The 25,469-nt window shown below is 41.2% G+C and overlaps 1 protein-coding gene across 1 annotated transcript in view; it reads left to right on the top strand.

The window, feature by feature from the left end:
- cubn (cubilin (intrinsic factor-cobalamin receptor)) overlaps positions 1-25,469 on the top strand; it is a 392,255-nt gene that overhangs the window by 334,811 nt on the left and 31,975 nt on the right. Inside the window, 5 exon segments of the mRNA XM_072254425.1 lie at positions 18,938-19,134; positions 21,052-21,146; positions 21,148-21,212; positions 23,471-23,561; positions 23,563-23,795. Coding sequence (XP_072110526.1) covers positions 18,938-19,134; positions 21,052-21,146; positions 21,148-21,212; positions 23,471-23,561; positions 23,563-23,795 — 681 coding nt within the window.

The raw sequence follows: 25,469 nt of genomic DNA, 5'->3' as shown, positions 1-25,469 counted from the left end.
CCCCAATCTCCTGGCTTAGCCCTGTATCCCTTCATGCCTAGATTAATCAAGAATCTATCAACCTCCATCTTAAATATACATAAAGACTTGGCCTCCTCAGCTGCCTGAGGCAACAAATTCCACAGATTCATTTGTTGTATTTAGTGATTTTGCTACATATATCCAGAATAACTTTGGTATGAGGAAATGATTATTGCAGGTCATGAAGGCATACAAGTGAAGGACTCGTGTGCCAAAGGTTTTTTACCATCTTTTGCTCCAAACAGAGGCTGATCCAAAGAGTTAGACATCCATGACTCATATGAAATTGGGTTGGGAAACCAGAGAGAACTGGGCATGGCTGTGCCTAACAGCAAGTGAAACACCTGATTTCTTATCCCCTTCACCACCATCTGATTACTTGAAGGTGCTGGGAACCTAGACTGCACCCCTTCACTTTCCTTTGATGGGAAGTCTCTGAAGCGGAAATACTTTGATCAGAAAGGCATAAGATGGTCAGCTAAACAGTCAATGTCACTCGTCTATAACTTAGATCAGTAGCTTTCTCATACGTAGAGTCCAGCCAATCAGCTTCTCTGTGTACATGCTATTCTTCAGATATTTCAATGTATGGGCATTATCTACCATGTGGATACCACTTGGAGCGTTGTGTACAGCACTGGTCACTCTGTTATAGGCGGGATCTGAGTCAACTGGAAAGAGTGTCAAGGAAATTTACAAGGATGTTACCAGGACTGAGTTATAGGAAGAGGTTAGACATTACTCCTTGGGAGTACAGGAGACTGAGGGATGATCTCAAAATGATATAAAAAAAATCATAAGCTGCAAGCAGGGAATCAAAAACTAGAGGACATGATTTTAATTGTAGAGGGGAAAGGTGAGGGGCAATTTTTTTGCAGTGGGTGGTAGATACATGGCTAGTGGGAATGGTAGAGGCAGCTCCCTTAGGTATATTGAAGTATGTGGACAGGTATATGGATGACAAAAGTGGGCTAAATGTTGGGAAATGGCATTAGCTTGAATGTACATTTTTGGCAGGGTGGACAAGTATAGGCTGAAGGGCCTTTCCCCCATGCTGTATTACTCTGAATTTTTTTTTCAGTTTATTCGGTTGGTTTTCAGAAATGAATTATATTATAGAATCATGATCAAGCTGGAATCAGTGGAAAAAAAACAGGACTATGTAAAGCAAACTGGTAACACAAATGAAAATAAGAGAATAGAGATTTGAGATTAACAGAGATGGACCAAGAAACACTGCTATTGCATTTCTCTCCTTGTGCATGAATTAGGGGGTACACAATTCAGCAGTCTGTCAAATTCCACTCAACTGAAAATGGGAGTCAGAATATAGTGTCCAAGCTCCAGGCAGCACGCAGACATACAACTGAGTAAGAGTAAAACTGAGAATTAACAAGAAAAATGCTTCAAGTACTTAATGCAAAGTTATGGTGATTAAGTCACATATTCATATGAATTTAGGAGTACATGTAAAATATCCAAAAACTATACACAAAATGTGTAGACAGAGTTTTAATGCATGTGAGAAGATTAATATCATGTAAGCATTCATCAAATAATCAAGGGTGGTTGAATACTATCAATAATTAATAAACTTATGTAATATTAACACAAAATATTGCTCAGATAGCATTCCCCTTTAAGAACCAATCTAACACATACAGACAATGAATTACAATGGCATAAACAATGGAAAGACAACACAGGATTGCATAAATAAGACTGAAAACTCACCACCAAAATAAAATGGCTGTTCTCCTCATGCGGCTGACTTCCAAATTTAAAGGCAGCAGTGCCAGGGTAAAAGTCGGCAGGGCTATCTTTAAAAGTAAGTGCCTGAACAGCTATCGCCTTTGACAGTAATGATTTTATATGGTGAAACTGAAAATACAATATGAAATAATACCAAAATGGAAACATATGCTTAAATCTGAGGAGAGTAATGGCAAAATACATAGGAAGTGCCAAACAAAACATTGCACAATAACCATGCAAATTTCAAAGTTATCTCAGCATATCTTACTGTAAGATGGTACATTTAGTAGAGAGGTAGGAGGTGAACACCTTACAAAGATCTGAAAGGCATCTTGAGTCCAAATGGCAAAAGGAAAGAAAATAAAAAGAGAAAATAAATGAGAAATTTTGGAGACACTTATTTAAAAGGAGAGCTTCGCGGGTGTTCGGGCTCATTCTAGTGGCCAGTCAGCAGCAGGAGCAGCACACAGTGACAAAGTTTCTCAGAGATCAGCAACACTTGTTTAAAAGCACAGAAGGGACAAGCTTTGTTGGAAGAGGGCCAGTGGTAAGAGCAGGAGTGTCAAGCTTTGGCTCAAAGGAGGCTGCAGCTCTGAAGAGACGTTGGCTCTGGTTCTGTTAAAGTTTTTTTTCCCCACTTACTCTACCTAGTATAGTAAATGGCTATTGTGTGTTCTTCATGCTAGATGTTGGAGTCCTGGGAACCCAGAGTCTCCCAGGGTATTACATCTGTGTGAAGTGCATCCAGCTGCAGCTCCTTAAAGACTGCGTTAGGGATGTGGAAGAGCAGCTGTATGACCTACGGCTTGTATGGGAGAGTGAGGAGATAATCGATCAGAGTTACAGGGAAGTAGTCATCCCTAAGTTGCGGGAGGTGAGTAGCTGGGTGACTGTCAGGGGAAATAGAAATGTGCAGAGGCAGTTAGCGCGGAGCACCCTTGCAGCCATTCCCCTCAAAACTAAGTATACCACTTTGGATACAGTTGTGGGGGATGACCTCCCAAGGGAATGCCACAGAGACCGGGTTACTGGCACTGAGCATGGGTCCGTACTGCAGAAAGGAAAGAGGGAGAAGAGGGGAGCTGTAGTGATGGGGGACTCAATAGTCAGGGGAACAGTCAGGAGATTCTGTGGACGTGACAGGGACACCTGAATGGTATGTTGCCTCCTGGGTACCAGGGTCAGGGATGTCTCAGACTGCGTCCACAGTATTTTGGAGAGGCAGAGAGAGAGAGCAGCCAGATGTCTTGGTACATACTGATACCAATGACGGAAGAGGGAAAAGCAAAGAGGTCCTGAAAAGAGAATTTAGAGAACTGAGTAGAAAGCTGAGAAACAGGACCTCCAGGGTAGTAATTTCCAGATTGCTGCCTGTGCCCACGTGTCAGTAAGGGTAAGAACAGGGTGATGTGTGGCTGAGAAGCTGGTACAGGGGGAGGGCTTCAGGTTCTTGGATCACTGGGATACATTCTGGGGGATATATGACCCATTTGGAAGTGACAGGTCACTTTCACCTGAACCTGAGGAGGACCAATATTCTCGCAGGCAGGTTTGTTAGAGCTGTTGGGAGGGTTTAAACTAATTTGGCAGGGGGGTGGAAACTGGAGTGAAGGGACTCTGGATAGGACGGATGGTAAAACAAAGCAAAGATAGCGTGCCGCCGACCTGTTTCCTCAACACCATCTGCCCCTCCACCAATCTCGGTATCAGCTGCAAATTTGGCAACAAATCTATCTATTCTATCATCTAAATCATTGGTATACAGCATAAAAAGCAGTCCCAACATTGCTCCCTGTGGAATACCACTAGTTACTGGCAGCTAACCAGAAAAGGGTCTTTTTATTCCCACTCACTGCCTCCTACCAATCAGCCAATGTTTTAACCGTGACAGTAACTTTTCTGTAATACCATGGGCTCTTAACTTGGTAAGCAGCCTCACGTGTGGCATAGAACCATAGAAACTACAGCACAGAAACAGGCCCTTTGGCCCTTCTTGGCTGTGCCGAACCATTTTCTGCCTAGTCCCACTGACCTGCACACAGACCATATCCCTCCATACACCTCCCATCCATGTATCTGTCCAATTTATTCTTAAATGTTAAAAAAGAACCCGCATTTACCACCTCGTCTGGCAGCTCATTCCATACTCCCACCACTCTCTGTGTGAAGAAGCCCCTCCTAATGTTCCCTTTAAACTTTTCCCCTCTCACCCTTAACCCATGTCCTCTGGTTTTTTTCTCCCCTTGCCTCAGTGGAAAAAGCCTGCTTGCATTCACTCTATCTATACCCATCATAATTTTATATACCTCTATCAAATCTCCCCTCATTCTTCTACGCTCCAGGGAATAAAGTCCTAACCTATTCAACCTTTCCCTGTAACTGAGTTTCTCAAGTCCCGGCAACATCCTTGTAAACCTTCTCTGCACTCTTTCAACCTTATTTATATCCTTCCTGTAATTTGGTGACCAAAACTGAACACAATACTCCAGATTCGGCCTCATCAATGCCTTATACAACCTCATCATAACATTCCAGCTCTTATACTCAATACTTCGATTAATAAAGGCCAATGTACCAAAAGCTCTCTTTACGACCCTATCTACCTGTGACGACACTTTTAGGGAATTTTGTATCTGTATTTCCAGATCCCTCTGTTCCACGTTGGTTTGTCCTTCCAACGTGCAATACCTCACACTTGTCAGTATTAAACACCATCTGCCATTTTTCAGCCCATTTTTCCAGCTGGTCCCTCTGCAGGCTCTGAAAACCTTCCTCACTGTCTACTATACCTCCAATCTTTGTATCATCAGCAAACTTGCTGATCCAATTTACCACATTATCATCCAGATCACTGATATAGATGACAAATAACAATGGACCCAGCACTGATCCCTGTGGCACACCACTAGTCACAGGCCTCCACTCAGAGAAGCAATTCTCTACCACCACTCTCTGGCTTCTTCAATCGAGCCAATGTCTAATCCAATTTACCACCTCTCCATGTATACCTAGCGACTGAATTTTCCTAACTAACCTCCCATGCGGGACCTTGTCAAAGGCCTTACTGAAGTCCATGTAGACAATATTCACTGCCTTCCCTTCATCCACTTTCCTGGTAACCTCCTCGAAAAACTCCAACAGATTGGTCAAACATGACCTACCACGCACAAAGCCATGTTGACTCTCCCTAATAAGCCCCTGTCTATCCAAATGCTTATAGATTCTGTCTCTTAGTACTCCCTCCAATAACTTACCTACTATTGACGTTAAACTCACCGGCCTATAATTTCCCGGATTACTTTTCGATCCTTTTTCAAACAACGGAACAACATGAGCCACTCTCCAATCCTCCGGCACTTCATCCGTAGACAGCGACATTTTAAATATTTCTGCCAGGGCCCCCGCAATTTCAACACTAGTCTCCTTCAAGGTCTGAGGGAACACTCTGTCAGGTCCCGGGGATTTATCCACTTTAACTTTCCTCAAGACAGCAAGCACCTCCTCCTTTTCAATCTGTACAGTTTCCATGGTCTCACTACTTGATTCCCTCAATTCCATAGATTTCATGCCAGCTTCCTTATTAAATACAGACGCAAAAAACCTATTTAAGATCTCCCCCATTTCCTTTGGTTCCACACAAAGCTGACCACTCTGATCTTCAAGAGGACCAATTTTATCCCTTACAATCCTTTTGCTCTTAATATACTTGTAAAAGCTCTTTGGATTATAGAAACATAGAAAATAGGTGCAGGAGTAGACCATTCGGCCCTTCGAGACTGCACCACCATTTATTATGATCATGGCTGATCATCCAACTCAGAACACCGCCCCAGCCTTCCCTCCATACCCCCTGACCCCCGTAGCCACAAGGGCCATATCTAACTCCCTCTTAAATATAGCCAATGAACTGGCCTCAACTGTTTCCTGTGGCAGAGAATTCCACAGATTCACCACTCTCTGTGTGAAGAAGTTTTTCCTAATCTCAGTCCTAAAAGGCTTCCCCTCTATCCTCAAACTGTGACCCCTCATTCTGGACTTCCCCAACATCGGGAACAATCTTCCTGCATCTAGCCTGTCCAATCCCTTTAGGATCTTATACGTTTCAATCAGATCCCCCCTCAATCTTCTAAATTCCAACGAGTACAAGCCCAGTTCATCCAGTCTTTCTTCATATGAAAGTCCTGCCATCCCAGGAATCAATCTGGTGAACCTTCTCTGTACTCCCTCTATGGCAAGGATGTCTTTCCTCAGATTAGGGGACCAAAACTGCACACAATACTCCAGGTGCAGTCTCACCAAGGCCTTGTACAACTGCAGTAGTACCTCCCTGCTCCTGTACTCAAATCCTCTCGCTATAAATGCCAGCATACCATTCGCCTTTTTCACCTGCTGTACCTGCATGCCCACTTTCAATGACTGGTGTATAATGACACCCAGGTCACGTTGCACCTCCCCTTTTCCTAATCGGCCACCATTCAGATAATAATCTGTTTTCCTATTTTTGCCACCAAAGTGGATAACTTCACATTTATCCACATTAAATTGCATCTGCCATGAATTTGCCCACTCACCCAACCTATCCAAGTCACCCTGCATCCTCTTAGCATCCTCCTCACAGCTAACACTGCCACCCAGCTTCGTGTCATCCGCAAACTTGGAAATGCTGCATTTAATTCCCTCATCCAAGTCATTAATATATATTGTAAACAACTGGGGTCCCAGCACTGAGCCTTGCGGTACCCCACTGGTCACCGCTATCCTTCACTTTGACTGCCAAGGCAACCTCATGTCTTCTTTTTGCCCTCCTGATTTCTTTCTTAAGTATTTTCTTGCACTTCTTATACTCAAGCACCTGATTTACCCCGTTTCCTATACATTTCATACAACTCCCTCTTCTTATCAGAGTTGCAATATCCCTTGAGAACTTGTCAAAGGATTTCTGAACGTCCAAATATATAAAATCACAACATCCCCTTTATCCATACTACTAGTAATCTCCTCAAAGACATCCAACAGGTTTATCAGGCAAGATTTTCCTTTAAGGAAACCATACTGACATTGTCTTATCTTGTCCTGTGTCACCAAGTACTCCATCACTTCATTCTTAACAATGGACTCCAACATCTTCCCAACCACTGAGGTCTGGCCAACTGGTCTGTAATTTCCTTTCTGTTGCCAGCCTCCTTTCTTAAAAGGTGGAGTGACATTTGCAATTTTCCAGTCCTCTGGCACCATAGCGAAGTCCAATGATTTTTGCAAGATCATTATTAATGCCTGCACAATCTCTACTGCCACTTCTTTCAGAATCCTCGGTTGCAGTTCATCTGGTCCAGGTGACATGTTCCCTTTGGTCTTTCAGCTTTTTGACCATCTTCTCCACACACTTCTCTTCCCTTGCATCCTTCAACATCTGGCACACTGCTATTGTCTTCCACAGTGAAGACTGATGCAAAATACTCAATTTAGTTCATCTAACATCTCCCAGACTTTACCTTCTCTCCATCAAATCTCAAGTTGAGCTCAATTATATTGTGATCACTGCTTCCTAAGGGTTCTTTTACCTTATACTCCCTAACCACTTCTGGTTCATGCCATAACACCCAATCCAGTATAGCTGATCCCCTAGTAGAGTCAACAACAAACTACTCTGGGTGAATTTGTGGAATTTATTACAACAGGTAGCTGTGGAGGCCAGGGCACTGGGTATGTTTAGGGCAGAGCTTGATGGGTTCTTGATTGGACAGGGCATCAAAGGTTATGAGGAGGCGGCTGGGGAGTGGGGTTGAAGAGGGTAAAAAAAAAAGTATCGGCCATGATTGATGGGCAGATTCGATGGGCTAAGTGGCCTAATTCTGCTCCTTTGTTTTATGATCTTATGGTCTAAGACCAATAAAAGGTTCAGGAGGACCTCCTTCAACTAAAGATTACAGGCAAAAGGTCCTGTCCATGTAAAGAAAGAGGGATAACTTGTATGAGTGCAAATAAATGTAAGGGTATCTTGCTGGATCAATGTAGTAATTAGTGAGGGAAAAGGCCTTGTGAATTGTAAACCATTGGAATAGGATGCCTTATTTTTGTACTTTAAATTCCATATTATGTTATGTATTATTTCTCATTAAAACAGCAAAGATTTGTGCCTCGACCCTACACTTTGGAAAAGAATTCTAATGTCTGAGGAAAAATTATTTCACTCAACTTGTGTGAAAAAATAATGCCCAAGACAGTTTTGAATTTACTTATGAAGCTCTCGCCTTTGTTGTAAGATATACCTTCTTGTTTCTTTTGATAAGTTTATCAATTGACAGTTTAAAGATCATGGGATAATTATGGATGGGAATATCCATCTCCTTCATCTCCTCTACTTCTTCTTAAGCCCACTATTGGGGCACAGGATGCCGACTGCAGCTCGCCCAAGTCCTCGGTAGTCCTGGGCTGAAGGCTGATTGGCCCTGCGGCCTCTGCTTTCGGCATATGACCTCATTCATCTTCTAGATCCTTCCTCTCCCAGGGAAGAGGTCATTGCTGTTTCTGTAACCCTGGGTTTTTACGGGATAGGGTGGCTAGACCCATGCCCAACCCTCCTCTTTTCGCGGCCAGGCTTGACAGCGTCCATAGTGGAGTTCCCTTCATCTCTAGCAGTGTATTATTCAAATTCACCCATTTAAATGGGTTCAGCCAGGTTGCTGCTCCTACTGGATGGTCTGGCTACTTGTGGTCCCTCCTGGGTCAGAATCAAACACCATTTCCAAAGTGCTCACAGAGAGAGAAGGAAAAATGTTTTTAATATCCTGGTGCAGGGTTTTGACTCAATATGCCAACAATTACTTTCCCCTCTACAGACTGCTGCTCTACCAGCTGAGTTCCTCCACCAGATTGTTTGTTGTTACAAATTGTTCATTTACTTGAAAATATTGGATGCTATTTCTTGCAAATTGTGTGAAAGTTGTAAATTCCTTCCATTTGTTCCCATGTGATTTTCATCTTACTGTGCTTGCTTACTTAACAATAGAATCTTTGGAACATGATTATTTCAGAGGTCTAATTTCAGCTAACTTGATGAAACAGTACTGATGTATGCATCAGATTATTCCAGTAACTTAATTCCTCAGGCCATTTTCCAGCGATAAACCAAGCTGTGAGTAAGAATTGTGTGCTTCCAAGTTGAAAGCTGTGTTTAATGCCTGATTTGGATTTTTGTTATATTTTAATGTACCATATAATGGATTTTTATAGGATTAACCACCCCATCCTCTTCCAATGCTTCCACATCACTTCCCAATGGATGGAATAGGCCTCATCCGCTTGCATTCCAATATATCCACTCATATCCGGGGAATGATCTGCAATGGCTTCTCCCGCAAAATTATTTCAGGGATCTACCTTTGTACTGAACTATTCATCATTTGTATGGCCCCTAGTAAAATCATACAAAATCCTGTTAGATTCCAGGTGTTTGCTGATAACATCCAGCCCCATCTCACCACCACCTCTGTGGACCCATATATTTGGTTCTGACTTGGTAAGCTAGCTCTCTGGTGCTTGATATTAAACAGTGTAGAAATTCCCTTCAAACATACTGTATACTGGAAAGAAATTTGATTGTCTAAAGCCTCTACCATCAACACTCTTAAATAAGAAATCAAACTACCATTGACTTTCAAAGGCATTATCAACACAGATCCTCCTAACACTAGTATTCTGGGGGGGGGGCGGGGGTGTTGCAATTGATTACATGTTCAGTTGTATCCTACACATTAGTATTGTGGCTGGAAGAGCAGGTCAAAAGCTGGGTACCTTGCAACAGGTGACCCAATGTGAGACTTATCCAGCAAAAGTCAGAAGTCTGATGGAATGCTCTCCCCTTGCTTGGGTGAGTGCAGTCTCAACAAATCACAAGAAGCATGGTACCATTCAAGACCAAGCAGCCTACTTGTTTGACAACCCATCACACAACATAAATATTCCCTTAACCACCAGTGCACAATGTCTGTCATTTACAGAATGCACTGCAATAACTTACCAAGACTCTTTCAACAGGACCAACAAAACCAGCAATTTCTGACCCAGAGGAAGACCTGAGCAGCATGGACATGGGGACACAACCACTTGCAGTTTCCTCTGTTCAGGTTCCTTTGCGTACTATCATGATGTAGAAATATATTGCAATTCCTTCTTCACTAAATCCTGAAAGTCCCTACCCAATAGCACTGTGGCAGTACTTTCAGCAGAGGCACCTCAATGACCTCGAGGCAAATAATGATGGGCAATAAATGTGGTGATGCCCAGATCCCAAAAATTAACATGAAACTAATCCAGATGCACTCTTCTCCTCAGGCACAGTTTGAAGCTGAACTTGATTCTACACTATTTTGTCTATTTCACATCTTTTGACACCACTGTCCATATTCACATCAAAATAGTGATCAGGACTTCAGTTCCTGCAACCATCACCAATGGCTTTTGTTTTTCCATATTCTGCTATTCCAAACCTCTCCTAATCTGCTTTTTACTTTAAACCATCCAACTCAACTTACTCATTGTTGCTAATACTGACACAAGTTGTGTCCTGTTCTACCATCTCTTTTATGCTCACTTTTTAAAAGATATTCCATTGCTTTATCCTTTCCTGATCTCATCAAATCCTACAAACTTTTGTGTTCCCGCTTATTGGCCACCAAAGCAGCCCTAATTTTTTGAGGTTCTCTCCTTGGCTACTTTGCTTCCAGCTGCGATGGCCAAAACTCTGAAATAGATATCCTCAAATTACTTGCCTCTCTCTCCCCACTGTTAGATATTGCTGAACAAATATTTGGTCCTTTATCCTCATATTCCCAAAGTGGCTCAGTGTCTATATTGTTTGTATGGAGCCTTTTGGATATTTTACTAAATTAAAGCATTAAATAAAACTGTTCAATCGCCATGAAAACACCCCAAAAGCAAATTATTGCAGTGCTGTTTTGTTCCTTGTAACACAATAAGCTTACATCAAACGAAAGAGCTGATTATGGAGCATCCTCCACAGAGATCCACCAGACAAAGTTCTCAGAACAGGGCAATTACCGAATGGAAGCAGTATTACAATTTTCCATTCAGTAGAGTTCCAAGTATGTATCAGATTACCCTGGTGCAAGTTTGGTGAGCTCACCAAAATCAGATGGGGGAAATGGGAGAAGCTGGCTGCCAAGCAAACACAGTGTATAGATTTGAATTTGATTTAATTAAGCAGCTTTAAACATTCTATTTAAAATATGTGCAATTTTATCCTACCTTTAGCTTTTCCTTTAAGCATCATTTTGAATGTGTTACCAGTTCTGAGAGAATACTCAGAAACATTGAACTTAAATAGCAGATTTAACAAATGTAATGAACACAAAATGCTGGAGGAACTCAACAAGTTAAGCAGCATCCATGGAGGGAAATAAACTGTTTATGTTTTGGATCGAACATCTGCAGGCTTATCATCTGGAGAGCTGGGAGCCAATTCAGTGGAGGCTTCGGGGGACCCTGATAATAATGCTTTCCTTATTACCGTGACCCGTCTTATGTGTCAGCAGAGGCACTATCAATATGTTGAGCAACTGCACGTGAGTTTGTACTGGAGAAACTGCTTAGTCTAGACCACAGATAACCAGTACCCTTGAGAGAGAAAAAGATCTGTCATTATTTGTAGTAGTAGTGGTAGTTCTGATCTTGCAGAAAATTTCGTAATTTTCTATTTTATAATGGAGAATTAGTAGGAAACACTCCACTATAAATCCATGTTTTTGAGAAATGAATATGTGCATCCAAATACTGAGGAAAAGTCATGTAGAATTTGTATCTGAGTTCCTAGCCCATGCTCTGTGTATAACGTTCTTTAAAATGAGTTTTAATTTCCAGTTCGGAGCTTCAGCTAAGATCCATGAAATTTCTCAGAGGAAAACAAAAGCTATTTTTTGAATTAACTTAAAGCATTTTTAATGGACGCACAATTGCAGTGTGTAATGGTTTTCATGTTATATTGTATAATATTATGATGTATTACCTAGTAAGGAAATAAGAGCAATGTTTCCTATGAAATAAACAGTAAAAAATGCCAATAATACTTCCCACAAATGGCAATGATAACAAAGATGTATTACAAGGGTTTTTGGTTTGGCTTTGGTCAGGAAATTATCACTCTGGATATATGACAGAGTCACAGAGTAATACAGCACAGAAACAATTCGTTTTGCCTAACTCATCCATGATGACCAGAGTGTTCAACTATGCCGGGCCATTTCACCCATAGCCCACCAAAGCTCTCCCATCCGTGTACTTAGTCAAATGTCTTTTAAATGTTATGATACTGCCTCAACCACTTTCTCCGGCAACTCATTCTGCATAAACACCACCATTTATGTGAAGAAGTTACCCGCAGATTCCATTCATGTCTTTCCCCTCTCACCTTAACCCTACTTTTGGTTCCCTTTCCCTGAGGAAAAGGCTGTATGCATTCACACTATCTATGCCCCTCATGTTTTATACACCTCTGTAAGGTTACCCCTCAGACTCTCATGTTTCAAATAATAATGTCCCAGCCTATAACTCAGGCCTCAAGTCCTGGCAACTTCTCACACTAATTAACAAATGTAAATGGAAATGCTATGCATTTTCCAGAAGACAAGGACATTCAACTGAGTACACACTACGTTATGGATTTTAATGTTTAAATTATCAGATTTATTGCTAACAATTCATTACATTCTGAATGTCCAGCTACATTAGTTCCTTAAGGATTCTGATGTGTTCTTTTGTTGAACACTAGCTAGCTGTCAGTAAATTCATTAGTTAACCATAAAATAAATGTAAGAATAATTGCTTGGGAAAGATCCAGATTGTGATTGGAATGCGAGAAGTGCATTTCATTTGAAATTACTCCCAGGACTTTTTAAGATCACTGTGCCAGAAGAAGCCTTGTGTGTCCTATGCCTAACCCTATTTTGCCATGTAAGGCTTTAAACTTCTCCCACTCTTCAATTCTAAGTTTTGTCAATATCACTCTACTCATTTAAAGATGTGTTGTGGCAGACAAGTCCTGCGTATTTTGCTTCTCATCTCCACTAGTAGCATTATCCAATCAGCTTTATCCCCCACCCCACCACCTCCCATTCCCACCTCCACAGAAAATGAAGACTGGGAAAAACGTGGAGAGAGACCAACTACTTCCAGTGGCTGTACAAGGCACAGTCCAGCCATCTATTCTCTTCCTGACTTCAGAAAAAGAATTAGCAGCAAGTGTCTGGTGCCAGTACGGCATTCAGACTGTGAACTTGACAGAATTTCAGATAGGCATCTTGCCAGTAGCAAATATTTCTCTTTCGTCTGGGTTTCCAAGGAGTCAGCTCTTCTGCTTTGTTGTTCTCAAACTGCTGTTCCAGCTTATCAAGTTATAAAGCCTACAGCACACAAACAGGCCAGCTGGACAAAATGCTCTAAAGGAGGGTTAATGACCTCTGTGAGATTCCTTCCACATCTCTTCACCTAATGTTTCTAGCCATAATTCCATTCTCCCAGGTATGCACATCTAGGTTGATCTTAAATGTTGTAAAACTGAGTGTTGTGCTATAGAGACCTAGGGGTATAAATACACCATTTTCTGAAAATAGTGAAATCAGTAAACATGGTGAAGAAGGTGTAGAGCATGGCAGTCTCGGTGAGTAGAGTTTGGATGCCATGTAACAGAGGGTTCAAGTTCAAATATCATTCAACCATACATGAATTTAGCCAATCAAAAGAGTGTTTCTCCCAAGCCAAGGTGCAAAACACATTACTAACAGCAAGCACATACGCCTACAATTTCAGAAAAAAAGTCAAAAAAATTGATATAGCCCAAGTCCCTGTGTGACATGATAGAATGACGGTAAACTGCCTTGGTCCAGTTTGTTCTTCCATTGAGAGAAGATCAGATGGCAGCACTTCATTCGCGTCCCCTCCCCTGGGCCGCTTCCACAGGCGACACTACTGCCTTGGCTTAGACCTAGTTCTCACCATATTCGAGGCAAAAGCACTCTCCCTTCCTCAGTCTTGCTAATAAATTAGTGAACCGGACTTGCAGTATTCTACATTACCAATGTCCAACAGTGTCTTGCGATCACAATAGGAATGTCCAACACAATCACCCACACCACCACACCTTCTTGGCACAATGGAGTCCAGGTGATAACACCACAACAGTATGTAATAAATCCAGTAACCTCACTATCGAGCAACTTGCTGATGGAATAGACTTAGAGTACTTGATCTTCTTAGTATCCCACAGTAACTTAGCATCGTAAAATAAACTTAAAACAACAACAAAACCACCTCTACATCCAAGCCCATAGCCATCTCACTGTAAGACCACACCTGAAATATTGTGTGCAGTTTTGTACTCTAGGGTAAAGGAAGAATCAAGTCAAGCAAGAGAGAATGCAGAAAGGATCACAAGAACATTGCTGGGACTGAAGGGTTTGAATTAGGAGGAAAGACTGGTTAGAGTGGGACTGTTTTCTCCAGAGCAAAGGGAGCTGAGTGACAACTTTATAGAAATTTATAAAATCATGAAGGGCATAGACAAAATGGAAGGTCAGTCTTTTTCCCCAGGGCAGGGATGTCTATAGCTAGAGAGCCTAGGTTTAGGGCAAGGATAGAAAGATTCAAAGGGGACCGGAGGGGCAAGTTTTTTCACACAGAGAATGGTGGTTATGTGGATCAAGCTGCTGGAAGAAGTGGTAGAGACAGGGACAATTACCAGCTCAGGAAAGCACCTTAGGCGGCATGGATGAGTTAGACCAATTTCAGCACTGCATTGCTGTGTGACACTAAATGCGTCAGTGCTTCTTGTCGCCGTCACTCCTGCGGTAGCATAATCTATGTTCTTACCACTTTTGGTAAACAAATTTCTTTTGAATTCTCAAACGGGAATTCTGCAGATGCTGGAAATTCAAGCAATACACATCAAAGTTGCTGGTGAACGCAGCAGGCCAGGCAGCATCTCTAGGAAGAGGTACAGTCGACGTTTCAGGCCGAGACCCTTCGTCAGGACTAACTGAAGGAAGAGTTAGTAAGAGATTTGAAAGTGGGAGGGGGAGGGGGAGGGATGGAGCCAAGAGCTGGACAGGTGATTGGCAAAGGGGATATGAGAGGATCACGGGACAGGAGGCCCGGGGAGAAAGACAAGGTGGGGGGGCGGAACCCAGAGGATGGGCAAGGGGTACAGTCAGAGGGACAAGGGGAGAAAAAGGAGAGTGAGAGAAAGAATGTGTATAAAAATAAATAACAGATGGGGTACGAGGGGGAGGTGGGGCATTAGCGGAAGTTAGAGAAGTCGATGTTCGTGCCATCAGGTTGGAGGCTACCCAGACAGAATATAAGGTGTTGTTCCTCCAACCTGAGTGTGGCTTCATCTTTACAGTAGAGAAGGCCGTGTATAGACATGTCAGAATGGGAATGGGATGTGGAATTTAAATGTGTGGCCACTGGGAGATCCTGCTTTCTCTGGTGGACAGAGCTCAGTGATTAACCCACATTTACAATCTCTCACTGGAGGTTTGCTAATTATTGAAACAGTTTCTTACCAAAATTGTAAAGAATTCCATCTTTGCTTTTGTATATTTAGCAAAATGGACTCTACCTTGTTCAGCCTTTCCTAATAAGAATTCTCTGTACTGGTATCATTCTGATATCATCCTTTGCACCTTCTGTGACATAATTTTTAATATTACTATAGGATTTTGTGAGTAAAACACGCATGAGTCCTTTAACGAAGTACTTAATGAAATCGTAGTATTTTACTTCCGTTATGGACAAGCCAAAAGCAGTCACCTTATACTGACATCATTGCGTCAGACACCATCTCTTAAAGTGAACACCACATCTCAATGATCGTGTTTGTGAATTGTCGAACGGTTTCTATTATGAACAATGTGTCATCTGTCACCCATTACATTACCCTACACAGCAACCCCCTCCCCCAGAATTCACCAAAACCAGCACTGTGAATCTGTCAGAAGCTCATACAATCTGCCCAGTTCAGATCCTATGTGCCTCGGTTGCAGTAATGGTAGGTGCCTCTGGCTCGTCCAGGGATGTACTGACACGCACATGATGTTGTGATATGGTAGTGGAACCATCTGACTCTTGATGGGCCAGTTCAAGGTTCCGATACAACACCAAGTCACGTCATCTGTAGAAATCCTCTGATGACTCAGCAATAGTTGAATGTTTAAATGGAGGACAGGAGGATGGATACAGGGCTCTGGTGGAAGACTTTGTCAACTGGTGCAAGCTGAATCATCTACAGCTCAACATTAGTAAGACAAAGGATATGGTGATGGACTTTAGGAAGACAAAGCCTCCACTGGTCCCTGTTACTATTGATGGTGAGGACGTGGATGTGGTGAGGACCTACAAGTACCTGGATGACAGACTTGAGTGCAGCACCAACACAGAGGCTGTATACAAATTGAGTCAGAGTCACCTCTGCTTCCTGAGGAGACTGAGATCCTTTGGAGTATGCAGGCCTCTCCTTCACATGTCTGTTGTTGCCAGTACAATCCTCTATGCAGTGGTGTGCTGAGGCAATAGCATCAACACAGGTCATGCCAACAGGCTCAAACTGACTAGAAGGCTTGGCTCCGTTTTAGAAGTCAAATTGGACGCACTGGAGGCTGTGGTAAAACGAAGGACACTAGGATTTTCCGTAGGAATTCTGGACAATGTCTTTCATCCTCCGCATGCCACCTTGGCTGAAAAGAGCAGCACTTTTAGTAATAGAGTAAGACAACTGTGCTGCTCTAAAGAGCACCATATGAGGTCATTCTTACCCTTGGCCATCAGGCTCTATAAAGAGACAACCTATAGCCAGGGAAGTTATGACCCTCCTGTTAGACTGTTTGAGGTAACTTGTTTTTTTATTCTTTCTTACTTCTCTTCTAATATTTGTATATCTGTCCATTTGTAATGTGACTGTGACACCATAATTTCCTTTGGGATCAATAAAGTCTATCTAAATGTGCAGAAAAGTCTTGAATATGTGGGATTGGGTAATGTTCGGGGGCAGGGGTGGTGGGCTTGTTAAGACAGTGCTATTTGCTGCGTGGATGAGGGAGGGGAAATGCCCAAGGGCTATTCAACCAGTGTACGTTGCTCAGCATTTCCACAGCCTTCATGCTGACCCGCATTTGAGTTCAGTGTACGCACACAGGAATCGACCAGCAAGCCAGTAGGGAAATATGGTAACACACATCAAAGTTGCTGGTGAACGCAGCAGGCCAGGCAGCATCTCTAGGAAGAGGTGCAGTCGACGTTTCAGGCCGAGACTCATTGTCAGGGAAATATGGTGCTTGACCCTACACTTTATGACTGTGGTTGAGAGTGTGGGCTTAGTGAGGTTTGGAAATTCACCCAGAAGGCGAGTGAACTCACATGTTTTGGTGGACACATTTGACAGGGTCATCATGGGGAACTAACTGGGGGTAAAGGGTAACGACCCAAAGGCCTATGCACCCACAAGCTGGCAGTTCTTAAGATCTAATCATAGTCCTTTGATGCACAGGGAACCTGTGACATGCTTAATTCTAGCAAACTTAGCCAAGACGAAGTGCCATGTGTACCATCATCCACTGAGGCACAGCATCAAGCATTGTGTCCCATAAACCCAGATATTACTACTGTTGGCAGTCTCCAGCAAAGGTCTATCTCTATCTACCTTATAATCTATGGGCAATGCTGGCAGCACACTCACTTTAGTGTCCATCACCCTGAAATGGGGTCTGTAATGAACAATGGACTACCCGGGCAGCTGGAACCCATGGTGTTCACAGACCTCCGAGGTCCCAAAGTATATGCATTGGCGAAGCTGCATGGCAGTCAGAACTTCTTAGCATGCATGATAAAAAGACAGAGCCAAAGTTGTTTGTTTTGGATCCACAGGCATGAACCTGCTGCAGGCTTTGCTGGCAGGGTTTAGACAGACAGGGAAAGAAGAGGAACGATGTCCTTCTGCATGGCTGAGAGTCGACTATACACCATTTTAGCAAGCTCTCTACAGTCCTTCACAGATGTATTAGTGAGGGCTATGCAAACTTGGTCAAGCATGTGTCACATAAAGAGTTCTTTAAAATTAAAACAAAGATGCTGATTTCCCAGGAGAGAGAGCATGTGGTCCAATAGTTCTGAAGGCCAAGCATCATCCAGGCTGGGCAAGGAGAGCAACTGTTTAGCACACTCAGACAGTTCAAAAGTCCGTAGTGAGTGAGTTTTCAGAATGATGTATTTATCAGGTCTCCTAGTATACTCGCAACTCTAGCTGCAGTGGAGCTACTTAGCAATACTATGATGTAGTAAAATTTAGTAATGCCTGCAGTGATATCTCGCAGCGTGAACTGGGCTTCCATCTGCGCAAACCATGAGGAAGCGTGCTGCTCCCAAAACTCCAGCTGCTTCAAAGCTACGGTGTTGGTCGACATGCTGTTGAGTAACTCTGGAATCGTTGAGAGTGTCAGTGTCACCAATGTAAGATTTTGTGAATAAAACGTGAGAGTCATTTTATGTATTTAACAAAAGCCACAGTATTTAACTTCCATTACAAATAAACCAAAAGCAGTCACCTTACACTGACATTATAATCAGATACCATCTCTTAAAGTGAGCACAATTCAAAGACTGTTTGTGAATTATGTCGAACAATTTCTGTTATAAACGCGTCATCTATCACCCATTACATTTCCCTACAATGCTGTAACTACAAATATAGTCAAACTAATATTAAATGAAAGTTTATCTGTATTTTTAAACTTTTGATTGAAGGAATGAACCTTACTGCTTGGATTGCTTTTCCCCATGTGCCAGCTCCTGTCATCCTTCCTGGCAGTAGAGGTGACAGAGAGGTGCTCCAATAACTCAATAAAACAATAATGATTTTCATTTTGCTCCAGGAAGAGGAAACAAGTAGCCAAAACAAGTATCGTCCTATTTTCAGTATCACCATTCTCAGAGTACAGATTGTGAACCAGAATATTGTCCAGGATCTTGTTACCAAAATTATACATTCTTTCCATTGGTAATGTGGTGAAATTATTAAATAGATTACCAAGAAGTATTTTCCAGGATATTTAGAAAACCAACCTTTTCAAAGGCGTTATTTGATGTTTCTCCACAGGGCCAAACCAAGGATGCAGTGGGTACTTAACTGAGCCTAGTGGCACCTTCAGTTCACCAGATGTGGATTTTAATCATAAATATGAAAAGAATTTGGATTGTCTTTGGTACATTGTAGTACTTTTAAACAAGATTATCAATGTGACTTTCACCGTTTTTCTTGAGGATGCAACTAATGGAACTTGTACCTCTGATTATGTCAGCGCAAGTATTTATAATTTTAGGAAAAAGTAGCTGTTTGATGTTCAAAACAACCACAACTAGCCAAATGCAGAATGAGACATCAATGCATATATGCAGCTGACAAATAAAAATATCATTCATATTTTACCTATTCTGAACTGTTCTATGGGTTAACGTATGAGGAAAGTTTGAGGGTTCTGGACCTGTACTTGTTGGTGTTTAGAACAACGGGAGGTGATCTCATTGAAACCTATTGAATACTGAAAGGTCTTTATGGAGTGGATGTGGAGAGATGTTTCCTATGGTCAGGGAATCTAGGACCAGAGGACACAGCCTCAGAACAGAAGGTCATCCTTTGCAATGAAGATGAATTTTTTTTAGCCAGAGGGTGGTGAATCTGTGGAATTCATTGCAGCAGATGGCTGTGGAGGCCAGGTCATTGGGTATATTTAAAGTGTAGGTTAATAGGTTTATGACTAGTAAGGATGTCAAAGATTACAGCGAGAAGGATTGAGACAGACAATAAATCAGCCATAATGCAATGACAAAGCAGACTCAGTGGGCTGAATAGCCTATCCAGCTCCTATGTTTTATGAACTAATGGAAATGCCTATATTTATCAGCACATAACCGAAGTATTGCTGAGGTTGTTTAAATTTAAATAACATGCCACTCCTTAACTGGTCAAAATAATTGCAAATACAAATCAATTTTCTATAATACTTTTTCAGAAAATAAATTGGGGAATACAGAAAAAACAATTCCACCTAAAGATCAATGCACTTGGTAGCTTAGACAACTATTGAAAGGCAGTGAATAGCTTGGAATTTCTTGGAAGATATTTGAGTAAATGTGGCATAAAAGCAACAAGGTCTTTTTTTTTTTAAGAATTGTCATGTCACTGAATTGTGTTGGATCACACTGTGAATAACCACCACTGTTTAGTGTTTCCAAGATAGCACTCCAAAATTCCGGCTGATTATTTACATTATTGTGTACCAATCTTGCTGCAGCAACTTTCGAGTAATGAAATAAATAATGCACTGTTGTATATTGATTCTCCAAAATGAAAATGCTTATTTCATTACTCGGTCAGATGTTACGTTTGTCATTGTAACGTACTATCTGGCAGCTTTGGACTTCACCACTTCCTTATCTCTAATTCTGTCATCAAATGACCTGTGTAACACACACAAAATGCTCAACAGGTCAGGCAGCGTCTATGGAAAGGAATAAAGAGTCGATGTTTCAGGTTGACACTTCCTCTGGACTATAAAGGAAGGGAAAAGATATCAGAATAAGGAAGTGGGGGGGGAGAGGGCTCGGGGAAGGAGTACAAGATAAAAGGTGATAGAAGACAAGTGAGGGGGAAGGTAGGTGGGTGGGTGAAGGAGATGAAGTGAGAAGCTGGGAAGTGATAGGTGAAAAGATAAAGGGCTGAAGAAAAAGGAATCTGATAGAAGAGAATGGACTGTGGGAGAAAGACAAAGGGGCACCAGAGAGAGGTGTTAGGCATAAGGAGAAGAGAAGGAATAAGCGAGAGCCAGAGTGTCCTGCACTATTCTTTATTTTAAGAAATAAAACATGACTGTTGACTTACCTGGGGGGGAGGGGGGGGGGAAGAGAAAAAGGAGGAGGAGGCAATTCAATTTTCTACCAGTTTAACACCACCTAGTGGGGTCTGAACTGACTTTCTGTGCTCAAAGGGCCAGTCAGCCCTGGCTTAAAGCATTTAGAAGGGGAATTATATTTGACAGATCATCAGTCAATCAACCACTTAAACAATAATTATATACCCATTGTGTGAACTTCAGCAAAGACATTTGCATCACCTGGGTATTGATAAATACAGTTCTGGCTAAAGCCCCTTATCTAATGTTGCAATAAATTAAAAAGTTAAATCTGTAAAATTCTCCTTTAATTTCTTTTTAGATTTATGATGGAAAAAATGCAGATAGCCCTTTAGCTGGCACTTACTGTGGATCCCACCTGCCACCTCCCTTCATCTCCTCCAGTAATTTCCTCACTGAGATTCATCTCCAGCTCCTCAATCGAACTAGATGGTTTCAACATGACATATTCAGCTACTGATTGTGAGTTAATTGCATGTAAAAATAATCTGGAGAATCATATTTTAATAAATATTACACATATGACATATCTTTAAAAGACTATCAGAAGTGAAATACTTGATTTAAATCTTGCATTTTATTTAAAATCTTTTACTCTGAGATCCATATACATCACCAGCAACCAACATCATCACGTACAAGAATAAACTAATATTTCAACTTAGCAATAAATTGTTGAGAAGAAACATGGTCTCCTTTAATTTTTCCCTCAATTCTAAATTGACGGCGTTCTATTTTGAGGCTGCGCCCTCTGTCCTAGACTGCTCCATTATAGAAACATCCTATCTTGGCCTTTCAACGTTCAATAGGCTTCAATGAGATTTCCCTCATTCTTCTAATTTTCCAGTGAGTACAGACCCAGAGCCATCAAACACTCATTATACGATAAGCCTTTCATACCCAGAATTATTTTTGTGCTCCTTTGAACCATCTCCAATGTAAAGCACCCCAAACTGCTCATAATGGTCCAAGTGAGGGTTCACCAATGCCTTATAGAGCATGAGCATTACATCCTTGTTTTTATATTTTAGTTCTCTTGAAATGAATGCCAACATTGCATGTGCCTTGCTCACCTCCGCCTCAGCCTGCAAGTTAACCTACAACACAATATAGCCCAAAATGCTGTGCCGAACATGTCCTTACCTTAGAAATTACCTACAGTTACCCATAGCCCTCTATTTTTCTAAGCTCCATGTACCTGCATGAAGACTCCCAAGTCCCTTTACACATTGGATTTTTGAATTTTCTCCCCGTTTAGAAAATAGTCTACATTTTTATTCTTTCTACCAAAGTGCATGGCCAATACTTCCCAACACTGCATTCCATCTGCTACTTCTTTGTCTATTCTCCTAATCTGTCTAAGTCCTTCTGCCAGTCCCTGCTTCCTCAACACTACCTGCTCCTCCACTTATCTTTGAATTATCCACCAACCTGGCCACAAAGCCACCATTTTCATCATCCAACTCATTCTCATGTAATGTCAAAAGAATTGATCCCAACACCACCAACCCCTACAGAACACAACTAGTCACTTTCCGTCCATCAGAAAAGACTTCCTTTATTCCCACTCTTTGCATCCTGACAACCAAGTACTCTATCCATGCTAGTATCTTTAATATAATACCATGGACTCTTATCTAGTTAAGCAGCCTCATGGTGAGGTACATTGTCAAAGGCCTTCTGAAAATACAAGTGCACAACATCCACCAATTCTTCTTTGCCTATCTTGCTTGTTATTTCCTTAAAGAATTCCAACAGGTTTGTCAGCCAAGATTTTCTATTAGGGAAACAAGCTGACTTTGGCCAATTTTACCAATGCCTCCAAGTACCCTGAAACCTCATTGTTAAAGATCAAGTCCAACATCTTCCCAACCACGGAAATCAGGTTAACTGGCCTATAATTTCAATTCTTCTGCTTCCTTCCCTTCATGGATAATGGAGTGACATTTGTAGTTTGCCAGTCCTCTGAAATCATGCCAGAATCTAATGATTCTTGAATGATCATTGCTACTGCCTTCAACATTAGCTACATCTACTAAAGAGCTAAAGTTCCAATGATGGGAATACGCAAGTGCAAATCAAAATGCCAGACTGTTGTACTTCTGTAAGTTGGGTTAAGAGCCAACTTTCCACTGAACTTTAGTGGAAGACTCCTGAGGAAAAAGTAAAGGATTTCTGCAGATCTTTCCTCACAGTTAGAGCAGACAATGGGCACAAGCATATTACTGGCCAGGCGTATGGGAACCAAACTCTCATTGTATGCCAAAACCAGGAACCATTTTGTATTCCTCTGCAACTGAAGAATTGTCTTGAAAATTCACCACATGGTTCTTAATAATTTAAACAAGAATTTTTAAAAAATGACAAATGATAAACTATATTACTTGAAGAAACCAAGAAACATTAACAAGATACAAGATTTATTGATATTTTTAAAACAATAATGATTTTCATTTTGCCATGTTACTTTGTAATTTTAATGGTACAACATTGCCACCTTCTGGTTAATATTAAAATTTCATCCTGTCTCATGAGTCTCCTGCCAAGACCCTTTTTGTATCAATGATATTAGATTTCCCAACAAATATTACACTGGTAGGGAATTTAAAAGAATCTAATGCTGAAAATAAGTTCTATTAATTTTGAAAATGAACAAAGACATTTTTTCTGCCTATACTTATAGCTGCAATTAGTCTCTACTCATTTGTATTTTTTTCCAGTGCTGTGTGGTGGAGTATTCAACGCAACCAATATGCCTCAGAGCATTACCTCTCCTGGATACCCTGAAGACTATCCACCCAGGATCGGGTGCCATCAATGCTCCTGCAGAGAAACAAATTCAAGTGACATTACTGGAATTCAATTTACCAGATTTTACTCTGGATTACCTGGAGATTAAAAACTGGCCAATAGTCAGACATCTATTTAACTTTGTAAATATAACATGTATTAAGTGGATGATTCAGGGGGAGGGAGTAATTAATTGCTTATGCACCAATGCATCAAAGGAAAAAAAAATGTCAAACAGCCCAAAAAAAATAGATTAAAAGCAAAGAGAAAGTATGAATAACCTGAACCACTTTTTTTTTCCCCCATAAAGTTACAGTCAAGCTGCCAGAATGGAGTGCCTGCTTCCCCTGAGTATGACAGAATCAGATTCAATATAACCAGTATGTGTCATGAAATTTGTTAACTTTGCTACAACAGTACAATGTAATAATGATAAATATAGAAAAAAACTGAATTGAAGTATTATATGTATATTAAATAGTTAACTTAAATAAGTAGTGCAAAAACAGAAATTTTAAAAAAGTAGTGAGGTAGTGTTCATGGGTTCAGTGCCCACTTAGAAATTGAATGGCTGAAGAGAAGAAGCTGTTCCTGAATTAGTGAGTGTGGGCCTTCAAGGCCCTTCTACCTCCCTCCTGATGGTAACAATGAAAACAGGGCATGCCCTGGGTGATGGGGGTGTTAATGATAGATGCCACATTTCTGAGGCACAGCTCCTTGAAGATGTCTTGGATACTACAGAGGCTAGTACCCATGTTGGAGCTGACTAATTTTACAACTCTCTGCAGCTTACTTCAAACCTGAGCAATAACCTACAACACCCCACAATACTAGATGATACAGCCAGTTTGAATGTACATCATGGTATATCTATCTTAGTTTTCATGTGTTTTAGGTAACAAACCAAATCTCCTCAAACTCCTAATGAAATATAGCCACTGTCTTACTTTCTCTGTAGCTGCATCAATATGTTAGGACACAATTAGGTCCTCAGAGATATTAACACCCAGGCACTTGAAATTGCTCACTCTCTCCACTTCTGATCCCTCTATGAGAATTGGTGTGTGTTCCTTCATCTTACCCTTCCTGAAGTCCACAATCAGCTCTTTGGTCTTACTGGTGTTGGGTGCAAGATTGTTGCTGCTGTGAAACCACTCAACTAGGTTTTATTGATACTTAAATAAAATAAGTGGATTGAATTACAAATCAGTTGCACCTTGGATTTAATAACGCATCTTAATTAATGTATCAATTGGATGTCTTCAAACCTCAGAACAAGTATGAAATGTCATGCAATTATGGATAGTTTTCATCTGTTTAAGCCACATGAATTGATGCTTAAGACTTACAACAAAAGAAAGCAGTAGTTATTGATCATAATTGGAAATGGATTTACTCTGTAACCACATTCATCAGCGGAGTAAGAAAGTGAGTGGAGACATTTGCAAATAGTTCTTGAAATTTATGTCCTCAGAAAAATGTATTGAATTTTTTTTTCTAGATGGAAACATGGCTTCAGTTTGCATGTAAAATGCACCAAAGATGGCAAACATAATTAGTGTACCTGATTTTGTGGAGTTGGTGAAAGGAGATATCACACTCTTAAGGGATATTGTAAGAGATATCTTACCCTTTCAAGATAATACCCTACTCTTCAAAAGTAGTGAGATCTTCTCAATGAGTATGCGAAGCCTGCTGGCACTCAGTTTGCTCAGTATAACACCTCATCTTAAAGGCAGCACTTATGTTAATACAGCAGTCTCTTCAGTAAAGTGGCAGGCCAGAGAAAGTGAACATATTTTGAAGAGAGAATTTGAATCTATTATTATTTGATTTGTTGTCAAGGATACTGTCTATTAGGCCAGTAGTAAACTGGGCCTCCTTTGTTATACACTCAACCATTGCCCCACCTGTTTTCACCCAAATCAG

The sequence above is a fragment of the Mobula birostris genome, chromosome 3, assembly GCF_030028105.1.
Source record: "Mobula birostris isolate sMobBir1 chromosome 3, sMobBir1.hap1, whole genome shotgun sequence".
Classification (NCBI taxonomy): Eukaryota; Metazoa; Chordata; class Chondrichthyes; order Myliobatiformes; family Myliobatidae; genus Mobula; species Mobula birostris.
The sequence above is the reverse complement of the archived record's forward strand: the minus strand, read 5'-3'. Positions and strand labels throughout refer to the sequence as shown.